The 16247-nt window shown below is 40.3% G+C and overlaps 1 protein-coding gene across 3 annotated transcripts in view; it reads right to left on the bottom strand.

The window, feature by feature from the left end:
* Positions 1-16247, bottom strand: part of grik2 (glutamate receptor, ionotropic, kainate 2) — a 249474-nt gene that overhangs the window by 139081 nt on the left and 94146 nt on the right. For all 3 annotated transcript variants that reach the window (XM_041943443.1, XM_041943441.1, XM_041943442.1), the window contains exons 4-5: positions 9447-9628; positions 1696-1749 (exon numbers count right to left, since the gene is read on the bottom strand). In XM_041943443.1, coding sequence (XP_041799377.1) covers positions 1696-1749; positions 9447-9628 — 236 coding nt within the window. The remainder of the gene's footprint in view (positions 1-1695; positions 1750-9446; positions 9629-16247) is intronic.

Raw genomic sequence — 16247 nt, 5'->3', positions numbered from 1 at the left:
AAGTAAAGGGTGGGGGTGGGGGGGCAACACACACACAGAAAGACAGTGTTTTGATCCAAGGCAATACAAGCAGCCTCTTCAGGATGAGAGCGGGATGGAGCTTCATTAAGAGCTTGATTTGAGTCATATCTGCGGCTGTAACATGTACTGAGAGGAAGTTTAGAATAATGCTCACTAGTGTGTGTACGTACAGTATGTACGGTATGTGTGTGCTGTTTTGCATTTTATTTTGTAGACAGTGAAGCTGGATAACTGAAGGGAAAGTCACTCACTCAGTCATATGAGTCGTGCTCCTGAATCCTGCCTTTTTGCATTTAGGTGAAAAATGAATAGTGACACAATCTTCTGTTTCATCTCTCTTTACTCTGCAGGATGCACTGATGATTCCACTTTTCTGCCTTCCAGTCAGCTATCAGTCTGTGAATGGCACTCTTCATTTGCAGATTTCAAAATGGCCGTAACCATTTTGGCAAATAAACACAACAACTGCAAATACTGCTACCATTACTACTACGACTGCTACTGCCAGTGCTGCTGGTTGTTATCCATGATAGAGAGGAGAGGAAGATCACGAGTCCCCAACATGGTGACCATTCGTTCCACTGGGAGTTGCTCATTGAGGTCTTGGGAGACTCGACTGGCTGATCTGAAAGCTGATGGTCATCTGACAGACAGGGGTCGGTGAGCTAGCACTACTCCTTTCAAGCTAGCTAATATGTTAGCATAATTAAAGGACCATGACTGACTGTGCAAGCTATTATTACAAGGTTGTCTGGATATGGGAAAGTTAGGTTTCAATAATCAGACTCCAAAGAGTCATATCTGAACTTGTTTGAGTTTAAGGGGTCCTGTCAACAGTTTTACTGTCATCTTTTTAAATAGTGGTGGTCTCTGGAGAAATAGGGGCTATGGCTACTATAATTCAAGAGGTAGAGAGCATAATCCACTAATCATAAGGATGGTTCAATCTTCAGCTTCTGTCCAGATGCTGACATGTCCTTGGGATGGCGTCTCGCATGATACCTAACAACTACGTTGTGTGTGTGTGTGTGTGTGTGTGTGTGTGTGTGTGTGTGTTTGTGAATGGCTAAATGATAGTCAAATTGAAAAGCACTTTGGGTAAAAGTGCTAAAAAATGAATTGCATTTATTAAAATGCTTATTGGAGTGCAACTAATTGCAGTACTGTAGTTGGCCACTAGGACAAATTGTCAGTAAGACTGACTCGATGTGACATATCCAGATCTTTTAAAACATCCATGAAGGATCTGAACAAGAGGAAAAACAAATAATAAAAAAAGGTGGACCAACAAGACTGAAGAAAGTAGGAGGAAGATAAACATCGTAAATGGTAGGAAGAGGAAGAAGGCCAGAAAGAAGTGGAAGTGGAAAAAAGCAAAAAAAAAAAAAAAAAAAAAAAAAAAAGAGGATGGAGCAAAAGAGAAACAGTTATCTTGATGTCACAAAGTACTATGCTATTATTTTCTTTGGCTCTGGAGAACACATTAAAGGGGAAAAAAAGAATGATCCACCAAGATAGGGTAATAAATATAAAATGAATAACTGAGAAAATGAAGATTGAGGAGCAACGTCATCTCATTTTTTGGGCATGCAACAAATCTTCATGGGGATATGAAGCTCTGAGTTAGACCTGATGACAAAGCGAGTGTGCAGGAGAGGCTCTTTCCCTACTTACCAGTGTGGTGAAGATATAGTGATAATACTCTGTCATCATCCCCATGGCGAGAGCCTGAGAAATAAAGTGACAGAAGGAGGCAGAGAGAGAGAGAGAGATTGGGAGAGGGAGAGATTTACAAATGAATAGGGAGGCAGATACAATATTTTGTCATATTTTGCACGCATGCACACACACACACACACACATGCATTTGTCTGTTTGTGTGACTGTATTACTGGCTGTATTACCATGTAATGTGAAGAGGCATATATTCTGCTACACTGCTGCAGCCACAGGCTCAGAGATAAGAAACAAACACCCACCAAAAATAAAAACAGCCAAATAAAGAAAAAGACAGAGCTCAGTCTCATACATTTGCCACATGTAGGGAAATCAGGAGAACGATGCTTGATGCATTCTAGACATGTGTGGCATCTGGGAAACTGTGGGAAACATTTAAATACATGACAAAGACAAAAAAACAAAAGTTTCCTTTTCTAAAAAAGTAAGACATTTATAAGGCAACTATCATGTGTGAGGTCTGGACCAATCCCAGCAGGCCACTTTATGTTTGCTGCAAATGCATTTTCTTGAGACTAGAAGAACTAAGGTGGAGCTGAAAATTTCTGCCTGCCTTGATTGTCTCTATATTGACTTGAAAGCATAGATTGGTTATGTTGAGACAAGCTCATGAATTGACAGCACAGTGCGTCTCTCTCTCTTGTTAAAAGTGACTCTCGCTCACCCAGCAGTCGATCTCTCTCTCTCCCTGCAATCACTTTAAACAAATAACAATCCAGCCAGACAATCCAAAACCAGATGGAATTTCCTAAAATCGAATTACAATGTCAGTGTCCCAAATGAATGGATGTATTGGTCGACACAACAGCAAAAGCAAGACAGAAGGGATATGTTTCATTTTCGCACGATTTCAGCAATACACCAGTGTGTGCCACTTGTAATAAATACAAACTGTTGCGGGTAAATCATAAGCTATGTTGGCATTGAAAGTGTTTCAGAAAGATTTTAAAAGTGCCATAATCAGTCAGACGTGCTAGTCGCCATTTCTGCTTCAGTGAGACGACCAGTGGGGAACCGTCAAACAAAGGCAAACAGTATTAACTACTGTAATTAAAAGGCCCAGCCAAAATGTCTTTGGCCCATCCAGAACTGAAATCCTGGCTTTGTGCCTGTAAAGACGTCGCCCTGCAGTAAGAAGGTCCACGGTGGAGTTGTGGGAGATCGTTTGGAAGCTGCTCTTTATTTGAATTGGCCACAGCAGAATTTTTTTGGGGGAAAAAAAAAAACAGCTAGTGAGGTGTGATACTTATGCTGCTTTGATGCTTTGAATGTGTGAAAATACAAACATGTTGTGTAATATGATCCAGTCCTGGCTCCATGATGGCTCTGTTTGGAACAGACTTAATTGGCACTGTCGACCAGGAAAGGTGCAAGCAGCTGATCAACATTTCTCAGAGTAGAGGACCACCAGGAGCCAACGCTGTGGAGGTGCCAGGCTTTGTGTTTTGCAGTATTTCAGCACACAGACCGATATGTAACCATTTACATCCAGTGAGACGGCAGGAAGCAGTGTGTGTGCAGAGGTCAGGCATGTTCGCTCAACTTTTATACAGCAGACCAGAGTTCATGTCATATTATGCATCTGCAATCAGCATTAGCCTTTTTATATACCATAAACAATATGTTTCCCCAACCTTACCCAAAACATAATCATCTGTTCACATTGGATGTAAAAAAAAACAAAAAACAAAAAAAACAAAGAAGAAGAAAAAAAGCCATTGAACAAAAGTCAGGTTTAACACAATCCCCCCATTCTTCTCTTGGGACGGGTGTAGTTAGAGATATATTAATCAAAAACATCATGTGTCAGCACTTCAGAGTCTGACGCCGTGGTATGGTAGATTGTTCCCCTCAGTTTGAATGTGGTTCGCTAAATCACTAAAGTTTGTACAGTGGCATTGATATGAATCAATGCCATATGAATTTAAATGAATATGAACCCTAACCCTAACCCTTGACAGTATCCATAATTTCCATAATATTTTTTTTATTTTTTTGACAAAATTATTTTGTTTATTAAAAGAAGAAAAGATTCTTGAATTTTAGAAATTGTCTAAGCACAAGTGGCCATACAAGAACTTTAGCATAATCTAAGATGATAAAAATAAATTTGATGTTAGTCAGGACCTGTCTGATCACAAAGGGAAAACAAAAAGAGTATCGAGCTTTAACACCCGACCCTACAAGAGTGCAAGTAAGATTCTTTCGACAGTGTCATTACTGAACCGGACTCTCATGGTGAAGAGGAGACTCAGTCTGAAGGTGAAGCTCTTCCACTGACAATCTGTGTTCCAGCCCTCAACGGTCATTAGCTTTCAGGACCCAATCAAATGAGATCAACTAAAATGAAGCAAAAAGTGTTTCGTTCACATGTTGCCTGGGTTCATCCTCAGATGTAGGGCAAGTACTCCAGACAACCAGGAGCATGTTGGAGTGGACCTCCTGCTGAGGTGGTTGGAGCCTCTGCTTTGGATGCTCCCTGGATGCCCCCCGTGGAGGTAATCCAGCTAACTCCAACTGGGAGAAGACCCCTGGGCAGACCAATAACATGTTGCAGGGATTGTCTATCTGTGCTGTGAACACCTTGTGATGTCCCAGGAGGAGTGGAAGACATGTCTGGGGAGACGGACGCCAGGAGTGCTTTGCTTTTGCCACAAACAGCATAATATGACAGACGGACAAGGAAACATTTGGTTTGTGAGTTGGACATAAAACAGCAATAGAATCAGTCCTCATTGCTGTGTTAAACAGTTTCACAGCTTAGTAGAGAGGGCATTCACATGAACAGCAGAGGGGAGTTTTGATTAATGGGGAAACAACATTCTGCTCTGCTGCTGTTTCTATTCTAAGTTGATTAGATGAATGTACTTTTACATGAACATCTGACTGCTGCCTTTTTCATGTTCAGTATGAGTCAGTCTTTTGTCATCTGTGATTGCCACCCATCCTACCAAGTGACTGCAGCAAGTTTGCCAACAGGAATATGTACTCATCTGCACAATTACCAAGGCAGTCCGTCTCTTAAAACGCAACGCTGAGATGAGATTCGAAAGTAGAAAATTCTATTATCATCCAGACTGTGTGTGTGTGTGTGTGTGTGTGTGTGTGTGTGTGTGTGTGTGTGTGTGCTGGCTGTGTACCACCCCATTCCAGCTGTATGACGCTATATGGCGGTGTCAGAGTCCTGCCTGCTGTGCTGAGACTCACTAAACCAATATGAATCACAGATTAGGACTGTGGAGAAGATGATTAGGCAGGAGGAAGGTGCAATGGCTGCTGCTATCAGGTGGGAAACCTTGAGACAGACTCCAGCATTGTGTTGGAGGACCAGCCCCCTCAGTAGTGACTCACATGGTGCCATTTGCTGGACCTTGTGATGACATATATTCCAATCTTTGCAGCTGTAGTGCAATGAAAACAAGTCAATGGAGAAACACATCCCCTTTAGGTAGAATAGTTTTAAAACATCTATCCAAGCCATCAATGGGACTGAAAAACAATTCTTACATTTGCTGGAGGATTTAAAGGTGCATTCAACACAGAGCTAATTATCCTTTCACATAAAAAAGTGTTTTTACAGTTTCCTCTTCTTAAAAAAAGGGAAAGTTAGACACAACTATCAATACTTCACACTTCTTCAATACCTCATATGACCTTCTTTATCAGTTATGAGTCTCTGACATATAGCTAATATTAATATTGACGAATTCTACTTGCTGGCCTGAACACACTCTGGCAATGAAAGTCAAATGAAGCACTCCTTTTTTTTTTTTTTTTAGCAAAGCCAGGATTGTTCCCGATTTATTTTCATGTGAAGTGCATGCACACTGCACACTGCACATTTGAAAGAACACCCTATAATGTTGGGAAACACGCAATTTTGTTATCTTATTGTCAGATGGCAAGAACAATAGAAGTTTAATCTTTGTGCACAGAGATCCTAAAGGTGCTTTAGCCTAGCTTAGAACAAAGACTGGAAGGGAGAAAAAGATAACTCAGTGATGCAACTCTGAGATATTCATTATTTATTTGACTGTGAGTCTGTGTTTTTTTGCCCCAAACGCCCAATGTTCCCAGTGGACGGCCATGTGCTGTCTGAAAACCCCTTATGAATGAAGGGGTGTTCTGAGGTCTCAGATTGGGTCTTCAGACAGAGCATTAAGCACATTTTACATGTGACACAGCTGGCCGTCCACTAAAGCCTGCCCTCGAACAGTAGCTGTCAAGTCATACCTGAGTCATGCCACATGGCCCGAGTGTCAGATGCCGCCACTTTGTCACGCCCCTCGGTGTCTCATACAGATGCACAAGGTACCCTTTACTGTCTGTTTGAGATGCACGGGGCTTCACACAGCTCCGAGGTAAACCCATCCGCATCAGTATTCAACATGACAAAGCGTCAGTATTTGACACCTTGAGAATGAGACCAGGCTGGAATTAGATTCTTATAATATTATATTATACTAACAAGCTGGACACAGTGAAAGAGCTCAGAAGTCAGTCTTCATGGTCAGGGTTGCCTCGTTTCAATGCAGTTATTGAGAACGACGCCCACTGAACCTTTAAATGGTTTGAATGTTTATTCTTTCAATGTGGCAGATTTGCAGCAGATAGCTGTCTGACAACATTTTATGTCCTCTGCAACAAAGGTTTTTATGTTTTGTCCTGACAGAGCATTCTCAGTGCCAGCTGTATTTTTCTTTTGTTGAAGTTTTGAGGCTTTTCAATGTTGTATTTGACAAACACAGTTTCTCCTGCTAGCCTTTGTGCCACACTGAAAATACTGAAATTAATATGAATATTGATCTTGTCACCTGACTGTCTTGTTGTCCCCTTTGTTGTTTCCACATTATTTTGGGGGGAAAGGCTTGGCTGGCAGCTGATGAAGAGTACTTATGATCTCTAACTTATTGGTGTGTCATGTAAAGAGAATATCAGAGCAGGACAGTTAAGTCTTTCATTACCTCCCATTAGTAGGGTTTGTCTCTGACATTATTAATGAAAGGAGTCCTTGACCTTCCCCAGCAATCTACCACTCAGGCATTGATTAAAAACCCCAGGAGAGTGACATAGAGCTGGGGGTGAATCATGTTGTCTTTAATATTTGATAGATCCTGTAAGTAGAAGAAATATGAATGCTTGTTAATTGCGTCACTCATTGTAAAGTTCCATTACACAGAATGACATTCTTGGGCTTCATGGAAAAGCCATTGTGTAGAATTCGGAAGGAGAGCTAAAGTGAAATGTACAACCTACCTTTTCCCTGCTGGGTACGTGTTACATCACCGCTTTACACAAGCTAAACTGGAACTGATGTTATTTTACTAGAAACATCTTTAAATGTACCATTTCCTTGCTAGAAAAACACTGAATCTTTGTATGTGACTATTCTGATCAGGAGTGAAAATCCTCCAAAACAGTACATCCAACATTATTGGAGATAAAGCTCATTCATGTTTCATACTAATGAAAGGATGAATACATTTTTCACCTACACAGGCCCTGAGATGTCACAGTGTTTGTTTGTTTTTTTCTGAAATTATTTTGGGTTCCCTCGCATCATATTTTACATTCCCTGTGATCCACAGAGAAAGGCTGAAGTATTACTTAGTAGGCGGCTGCTGGTTTCGCTCAGGCACAAATCTGTATCATTGCAGCTCGATGATAACTAGCAGAGCTAGTCAGCCCAGCCCCCTCGCTGACTGCTGCCGCGGCTGATTGAGACGGCTGTAGCTGTGATTATGATTATAACCATGGGATGACAGAGCTTTAACTGTGGCTGTCACTGTGATTGTGGCTCCAGCCATGGATGTGCTTTGGCTGTTAAAACAACGGCTGGGACACATTGGTTTGTGTGTGTGCAGTAAATGGACGTGTGGTGTATCTGTAGTACATCTCTCTGTCACCACATCTGCCTGATAGAGGAACAGCTGCTTTAAATGCCATATGGCTACAGTAAAGAGTAGCCACAGAGCAGCTCCTGTAGCCAAAGCCACAGCATCAGAGATTCAACCACAGAAAGGAGTAATAATGAGCACCACATGCATCCAGGACAGTGTTATCACTCCTTTCTGTAATGTCTGCAGAGATTCCTGAACTGACAGTGTATTTCAACTGAACTGCACCAACTGTTCCTATGAATCAGGGCGAATGCTACGAGCCAAAAGTTAATATGAGGGAACGCAAAAGTAGTTCAGAAAAAAAAAATCCCACTGTGACCTTTCGGGGGCACCACGAATCAAAATACTCTAAAATGTGTTCAGATATTTCTTTAATATTCAATATCCATCCAGTTGTTTTAAACATGGTTTATGCTCTCAGCAAAAATAGCAGGTGTGAGGTTTGACTTTTTGCAGATTATTCTTGTGTACTCAGTTTATAATTATAATGAGTACTTAAAAGCACCACCATGCTGATTTGTCAGACTGAATAAGTCAGTTGGGTCTGGTCAGTGTGACGCTGGCCAGTAAGTACACATAGAACGGTTTACAGGATTTATTTAAAGCTTTATAATTGTGAGTCATTTTTAAGCCTCTTATCTCAACATCTTTTGACACTCTGTCATGCAAAATATCAAACGATAATCTTGTGATCGTCATGACAAGACAACAAAGCCCATTCTGAGATTAATGGTATTACTATCTTAAGATATCAGACATTGTTCTTCACAATATTATCGAAGGACAAAAGGCTTCTGTTTTTATGGTCTGCCCAAGAGGGTACCATCAAGAGGAGGAGGAGATTATTCCTGAAGAGGATAGAGTACAAATATGGCACAATATGTGTGCACAATGTAACCACAACCATTTCTAATTCAAGAAAACGAAGATTAAGATCATACTATAAAAAGATAATTAAGTCATGATCACAGGTAAACAGTTCACTACCTTGGGACAATGAGGTGACCAAGTCATATCTTAGACAAATTACCGGTTTAAAAACTATTCCTTTTTTTTTCTTTTTAGTCAATCTTTAGGTTAGATAAAGAATCAAGGTTGAAGCAAATTATCTCCCACACACCACTCCAAAACTCAGAGCTCCTGACCCAATATTTTGGCCAGATATACAATATCTGTTGAATCCTAAGGATTGAAACATATCCCACACAATTATACAACTTCATGTAGTGTTGCTACAAAAAGTGTCAGGTGGAATTGAAGCACAAATGTAAGCCACAGTTTCCAGCACCACAGTGAAGTGTGCTTCAGCAGACAACGACAGGATGAAGCTGTCTTCTTTCATTCAGACTCGCTCAACTGTCCCCTGCTGTATTTCCCACTTGAGGCCTCAAATGATTTATCGCCACAAGGATGTAACAATGCACAAGCTTGTAGAGCCACACCTACAAATATGTACACACGCACACACGCACACACACACATAAACACGCACAGACACAAAAAACATATTTACATCACTTTCGGGGAAATTACACAGAATTATATTAATTTCCTGGAGACTTTCCGCACCCCTATCCATAACCACTACTTGCTTGACCCGAACCCAACCCTAACCTTAACCCAAGTCTTCACCACACTTCGCTCCAATTTGATTTATGTTATGGGGATTTACATTGTAATCCCATAAGGAGTCTCCACAATCTGACTGTGTAAGGCACTTCCACACACACACACACTGGCACACTGGCACACACACACACACACACACACACACACACACACACACACCTGCTTCAGGATCCCAGCAGCCATTTCATGGCCACAGTCGAAGATGATGTGAAACTCCTTCCCTCTCTTCATTTCCTTTAACAGCGGCTTGGCATCCTTGGTCTCTGCAGGCAGTTGCCGGATCTTTAGCCGGATGTTGTACCGGGAAGGCGCCTTTATAAGTTCTTGCAACCGAATCAGACCTGCAGGGAGAACAACAAACAAAGAAAACACATCATAATGTTTTCTTTTGGCCTCAGGAGTCATCGTTATTTGAAAAATTAGTGCAGTCCTGTTCCCATGACAGCAATGAATTTCCTAAAAGTACATTTCAAATATATGTCTTTCCACAGTAATTGAGGTAACAACTACTCCTGATTCATTTGGCCATGGTGGTTATAATTAGAGTGAGGATAAGAAAACTCTGGGGATATATTTCTGTTGTCAGTTCATTTCTAATGAAATCAATTTCTCTTCCACGCCCTCCCCTGCTCTCTCCTACTATTTTCTATTTACAAAAGTGTCCTTCTACGCCCGCTTTCCCCATCTTTTTCTCCATCATTTCTTGTCCTGATAATATCCACAATGCGTGTTAACAGTCTTTTAGCCTCAGTATCAGCAGAACAGATCCAAGTACACAAATATTCTTACAAGCACAATGGAATAAGACACACGTCAATACTTCACATTACCTGACATTCATCATTCATCACAGATGACATTGATTCTGTACCCACTATTGATCCATCTCTTCCTCTACAGGCCTCTCACCGTTGTGTATAGGGTGTTTGTGAAGTCAACCTTGCAGGGGAAATTGACTGTGACTGTGACATAAACATCTTAATTTTGACAGATAAGCTTCTATAATGTGATGTTCAATAAGTATTCCTCCTCTCAGTAGCTGATCAATCATTTTTTGTGTTGCACCAGAAGAATATGTAAATGCCAGAGACACCAGCAGAGCTTCGAGTGTATTTAGAATGCAATTTATGTTTTAGGCACTTTTTTCCCTTCATACAAGCTGTTTTCATTGAAATTGAGATTATTTTCACATGCAGTGTGTATACTTGATGGATGAATCTTTTCTCTATTTCTTCTTTGTTAAATGCAGTGTCCATGCATTAAATTGGACGTTTTTTTTATAACTGTTTGCTTTCTCAACTTGAGACTTTCTTCTTGAGAAAAACAACATTCATGTGTTCTTTGAATACTTAAATATATGTTTACTTCAATCTTGTAGCAGCCATGCAAATTATGACTGTTGTCTCCCCGAAGCAGGAAAGGTGGAAGTAGTTGTTTTGGCAGTGTCAAACCTGATAGAGGAGGACCTGGTAGGATCGTCAGATGAACAGTATGTGTCACTTGGACATGAGAGACCGCATCCTGCTTCTTTTAGTCAACACTGGTTTCTGTTAACCATGACCACAATCGTTTCCTGTACTCAGCCAAGAAGTTTTTGTGCCTAAACCTAACCAAACGTCATCCATAGCAGTGGCAGCAAAGAGTCTGTTTTTTAACCGTTAAGGCTCTGACTAATGATGCTGTCCTGCTGATAGATCAGAACACAGAAAGGATTAACATAGATAAAAAACCAGTCCAGTATGTGTATGTGTAGTTACATCTACAAGCAGACACATCGGTCTAAAGCGGTGCAGCAGTCTTCTGTGTCTCTGCCTAAAGCCACCGTCCCCAGCTGTTTGGCCTATGGCATTATTTGTTTACTTCCTGCTTCCAGATGAGTGCACAGCACTGTGGGAAACCAGCGTGCAGTCTGCTGGAGCATCAGCAGCCATTCGCTGGTTTTCATTAAAACAAATACTCTGTCGCACACTGATGATGATAGCCCCAGAGTGTTGACCTGTGAGACACTGGCAATGTTCCATTTAACCATCGAAGTGACACCTCAGCTGTGGTTCACAACATCTCAGCTGGTCAGAGAACCATTACTGTGCATAATGCCAATGAACCAGTAAACAGGTCCACTGGAGGACCAGCTGTGCACAAATATGTCTAATGTGTACATGTGGAAAACCTACAGTTTAAAAACAGTGTCTGGTGTGTGGTTGTGTCCTGTATGCATTCAGTAATGACAAAGCATGATCAGTCTGATAAGTGAGATTTGTGCAAATGTCACAGTGTCTTTTCAGCTGTTATGTAACACTGGTTACAGAATAAAAACCTCAGGGCAGTGGAAATGCTGTTGGCATGGGGTAGAAGTATCACCCTGGGTACGATATGGACAAATCTCAGACAAATTTATCCTTTTCATATTGGCGTAGCCAAGATGGTCAACAAGGGTCAGCACCACATAAATTTCGGCATCTGGTCAGTGTGGACACTCCACCATGGCCAAACCACACGGACTGCATGCACCCACCAGTGCCATGTGTGTAAAAAGTAAAATAGATGCTTATTTTGAAAGGAGATTGTGTGAAGAGGTCTTCCTGCATTTTTGTAGTTGCCCTTTAATGATTTACTGCAACATTTTGGAAAACAGACGGATTTTCTTCCATTCTGAGCGCAAGATTTTAAGATGGGCATGTAGACATGACGTCTCAGTGTTAACTACACTGTAAAAGCTAACATTAGCAATAACGTTAGCTAATGCTAGCTTAATTTTAGCCTACACCATGTGGTGAAATCCTGCTGCAACTTGGCACTTAAGGATAAAAATGTTCAACCCGTGGCTTTAAAAATTTAACACAACACCACCATCAAAAATGCAGGATGTGGGATGTGGATGCGATGTGTCCATCAGTGGAAATTTCTCAAGACTCTGGCTTTCTCTGGAGTTCTTTTCCTAAATATATCATTATAAATGATATATCTATATAATTGTAAATAATATATGCATTGAAATCACTTGTACTATTTATAGACCCAAAACACCCAAAATAAGTTGTTTTTAATTGCAAACCCCCTCATATGCATGTGGTTTGCCCCACTTCCTATCCTAATTATATTTTACACATTGTGTTTATAGATAATTCTTAAAATGCAATTGTTATTATCTATATTATTATTACATTACATTCAATTAATTTATTTAATTTGGTAAAGCAAACCTTAAAAATTATGAGTGAATAGAACTAAGTGCTAGGTTTAGTTCAATTTGTGTCAAGCAGTGGACACAAAAAAAAAGTGTTTTAGAAAAAATATTATGTTTGTTGTACTGCGTAATGCTAATTTTTCTAAGGCAATGAGTTTGAATACTTTTTTTAGTAAAGCCAACTCATTATATTTTACAGTGTACAGAGGTGGAGCCAGGACGAAACTAGCCTAGCTCTGCATAAATCCTGGAAGCAAGGGAAAACTGACCAGGTAGCCTGGCTTTATCAAAAGCAAGAAAATATGCAACATGTCCTCAAAATTAAACGATGCAACATATTGTTTGTCCATGCCCTTTAGAATGACACGCAGAGGTTTTTACTCATCTGAAGCCCATCAGCAGGATAGCATCATTTGTCAATGCCCACCAAACCCATCACAAATTACTGCTGAAAAAGAAATATGTTCTCACTAGCTCACTAATTTACATCCTTTTCTTAATCTGTACACAGACAGAAATGTGAAAACACAACAGCAACAAAGACAAAGAAAAAAATGTGGGCGGTTAGTTTTTGCTCTGAGTGTGGTCTCCCTCCAATAAGGTTTGAAATCTGGTTGTTATTTCATAGTTGATGCTTATCATTTTAGTTCAACAAATTATCTCAACTTAAGGTTGGCTACAGTCCGGTTCTTCTTTGACTCTTGGCTATACCAACTGACACATTCAGCTGCTTTCTTCACACCCTTCATTTACGGCTTCCCTCTGTGCTCCTTACACACCTCTCACCTCTAAAGGGCCAGAGATGTGAACTTAACTTAATCAATTTGATGAATACAGCCTCAAAAAACTCAGTTTAGACGTTAATGATTGCAATTTAGAGAATTTTGAACAAACCTCTGGTATGGGTTTCTCCCTAAATCTTGAACAAAATCCAGTCAGAGGCATCTGATCCACTGGACATGACAGATGGACAAACACATGGACAGATGGACCCATGCTGATCCGTTTAGTCACTCCCATGATTTCACTCAGGTAGCCACCATGTCTGACAAATTTTTGATGTGCCCGAGGAGCATGAGTAGAAGTCCTCCAACATGGTTGCCACTTGGTGGGAAGTAGAATGATGGGCTGAATTCTACCTGACTTAATTTGCATGCATACATGTGTATGAGAGAGCAAAAGGGCCTGTGTTTGCATGTTATATTCTATTTGAGGCCAATCTCATATGAGCACTCGACGTCTTTGGAGAAAAACAGCGTCTGCTGCTGGAGCAGCAATCTCTGTTTTACGGTTAGTTAGTTTACATCGATAAAAGCAGCTAGACACATCTGACTGCTGCATTCGCTCATCATAAACACATGTCAGAGCAACTCTCTAGTTCTCCCTTTCAGTCCTCCCATTATGCATGGCTGAATCCTTCTTCAAACCGTTCCAAAATCTACAGGTTCAGCCCACTGGGAATCGAGTGGGAAAGAATTCTGGAGAGGGAGAAAAGAGGGGTGTCGGCGCTGATCAGTATTGACGGTGTTTAATGCGCGGCGACTGCTCTAGGATCCATATTTAACTCTGCATGAATATTTCATCCCCTCTAAGCGTTTATTAGGGGCTGTCTGGGAGTCTCCTGAGCATAAAGCAGATCAGCATGCCTATGATAAATATCCTTGTGAGGGAATGGCCCCTCAAGCGCTCCCTTCCCAACTTCTCTTCGAGTGCATCGCAGGCGACAAGGAAGAAGAGTTCCTCTTACTGGGCTGCTCAATCATCATCGGCCGTGTAGACATTAAACTGATTCCCCCAGACGGCCGATCTGCAGCGCTGCATGATGGGAGTAATGGCTGATGAGTCACTGAGCTGCAGACTCCCGGGGTCAAGGTTAATGTGACCCTCGCCACATCGTCTGGCTTATTTATGTTCAATTAAATGCGTGGAACATGTTGGAGGAAGATTAAAGCAGGCCTGCAGTCAAAGGTTCTCACAGTTGTTCAGGAATGTGGAGGCAGAACATGCATGCTGCTGGTCCCTCGCTATAAATAAACCTCCGGCTGTAAATGTGGGCCAGTCACAACAGTAAAAATTGTCTTTAATATTAGCTACGCTGTAGTTCTCCCAGCTCTAAATCATTTGGGCTGAAAAGAGTCCATTCCCTGAACTAGCGCTCTATTTTTATGTAATTAACGCTACCCTTCACATATCTACTCTGGCCACATGGTACAGTGGGCATAAAGAGTTCTGAGTTCACGTTTCTTGCCCTGATTGTCTGGCAATTAGTTTTGCATGTAAAACAATAAATGTAATTGAATTTAAATATAAACACAGTTTTGGAAATAAAAACATGTTAAATTATTTTATTTGTGCATACAGCACTGGCAATATTTAAGGGTAGATGGTAATGGATCATTATAATGACAAATATTTATCACTTAAAAAGAGTCATTGTCTGCCCTTTGGATATTCAAGCTTCTCTCTCTCTCTCTCTCTCTCTATATATATATATATATATATATATATATATATATATTATACAAACTGACATGAGGAAGACAAGAAAAGAACAGTGAATATGGGCTGCTTAATGGAATTGAATTTCACAGGGAATAATAAAACATAGTTATGTTAGCTGTCATGTATTGTGTTAGTTTTATGTGTATGCATGTGTGTGTGGGTCGGGGGGCATCCACTGGTAATGACACAGGATCAGGGTGCTGTCAGTGAATGGGTCAGCAGGGTCAGTCTGGTAGGATCAGCATTGATTATTGTTACTTTGTAATTACTGATTACAGTCGTAATCATGTTTTCCATAATGCATTCTATATAAATTATTTTTATTTTATTTAACTGTGTTTTTAAGGAGACTTTCCAACAGATCCTTTTTTTTATTTTGACTGATTTGTCTGTTGTTGTTGGCTTGAACCCTTATAAAACAGATCCCAGACCCAAAGGAGGGAGCCAGTTTATTTGGGATTGACAGTCAATGTATTTGCATGTGGGAAAATGAGGAAATGAAAAGGAAAAGGTTGACCCAGCCTTCTGTTAGAGTGCCCTGAATGGTGCTCCCGCCACCAGGGACAGGGCAGAGCATGGCCCCAGCAGTTCTTATATAACTTAATAATGTGATGGTGGTGGTGGAGTATTATAGAGGGAAGAGAGAAAAAGAAAGAAACAAGCATACAACTATGAAATAATGAAATTAATAGAAAAAAGCTGAGTGTATGAAGTGACTACATAAAAAAATATTAAAAATGAGAGATATCATATTCATGAGAAATGTGATAATTTTCTAATTCAATACTGATTCCTGACAAGTATGCAAAGATAGATAAGTCACAAGAATTAATCATTACATTTTAGGAGGCTGTCAGTGTTGTAGATGTATGTTTACCAGCTTTTGTAATAATAATAATAATAATAATAATAATAATAATACTATCTGTATTAATACTGCAAACATATCAAATTAAAAAAACAATAACAAAACATAAAACATTTAAGAAGCAACGCTGAAGAATAAATAAAAATTGATTATATATAATAGAATGAAGAGGAAGAAAATCGATAATGGTAGTTGGTGCTACGAGGACTAATCAAATGTTTGAATTGTTCAGGTTATGTGATTTTTTTCTGTTGCCTTGTGGTGTGAATAAAGCTGTTTTGTGTGTAATTTAGACTCTGATGAGAATCACATTTTTAACAGTTTCCCAGTGAAGTGAATTCTGTGGCGCATGTGACATTGTAGCAGGTGTAGGTTGGCATTTTTCTTTTGAGGTAGATATTTT

Source organism: Chelmon rostratus, chromosome 8, assembly GCF_017976325.1.
Source record: "Chelmon rostratus isolate fCheRos1 chromosome 8, fCheRos1.pri, whole genome shotgun sequence".
NCBI lineage: Eukaryota > Metazoa > Chordata > Actinopteri > Chaetodontiformes > Chaetodontidae > Chelmon > Chelmon rostratus.
This window is presented reverse-complemented; position numbering and strand designations above follow the sequence as displayed.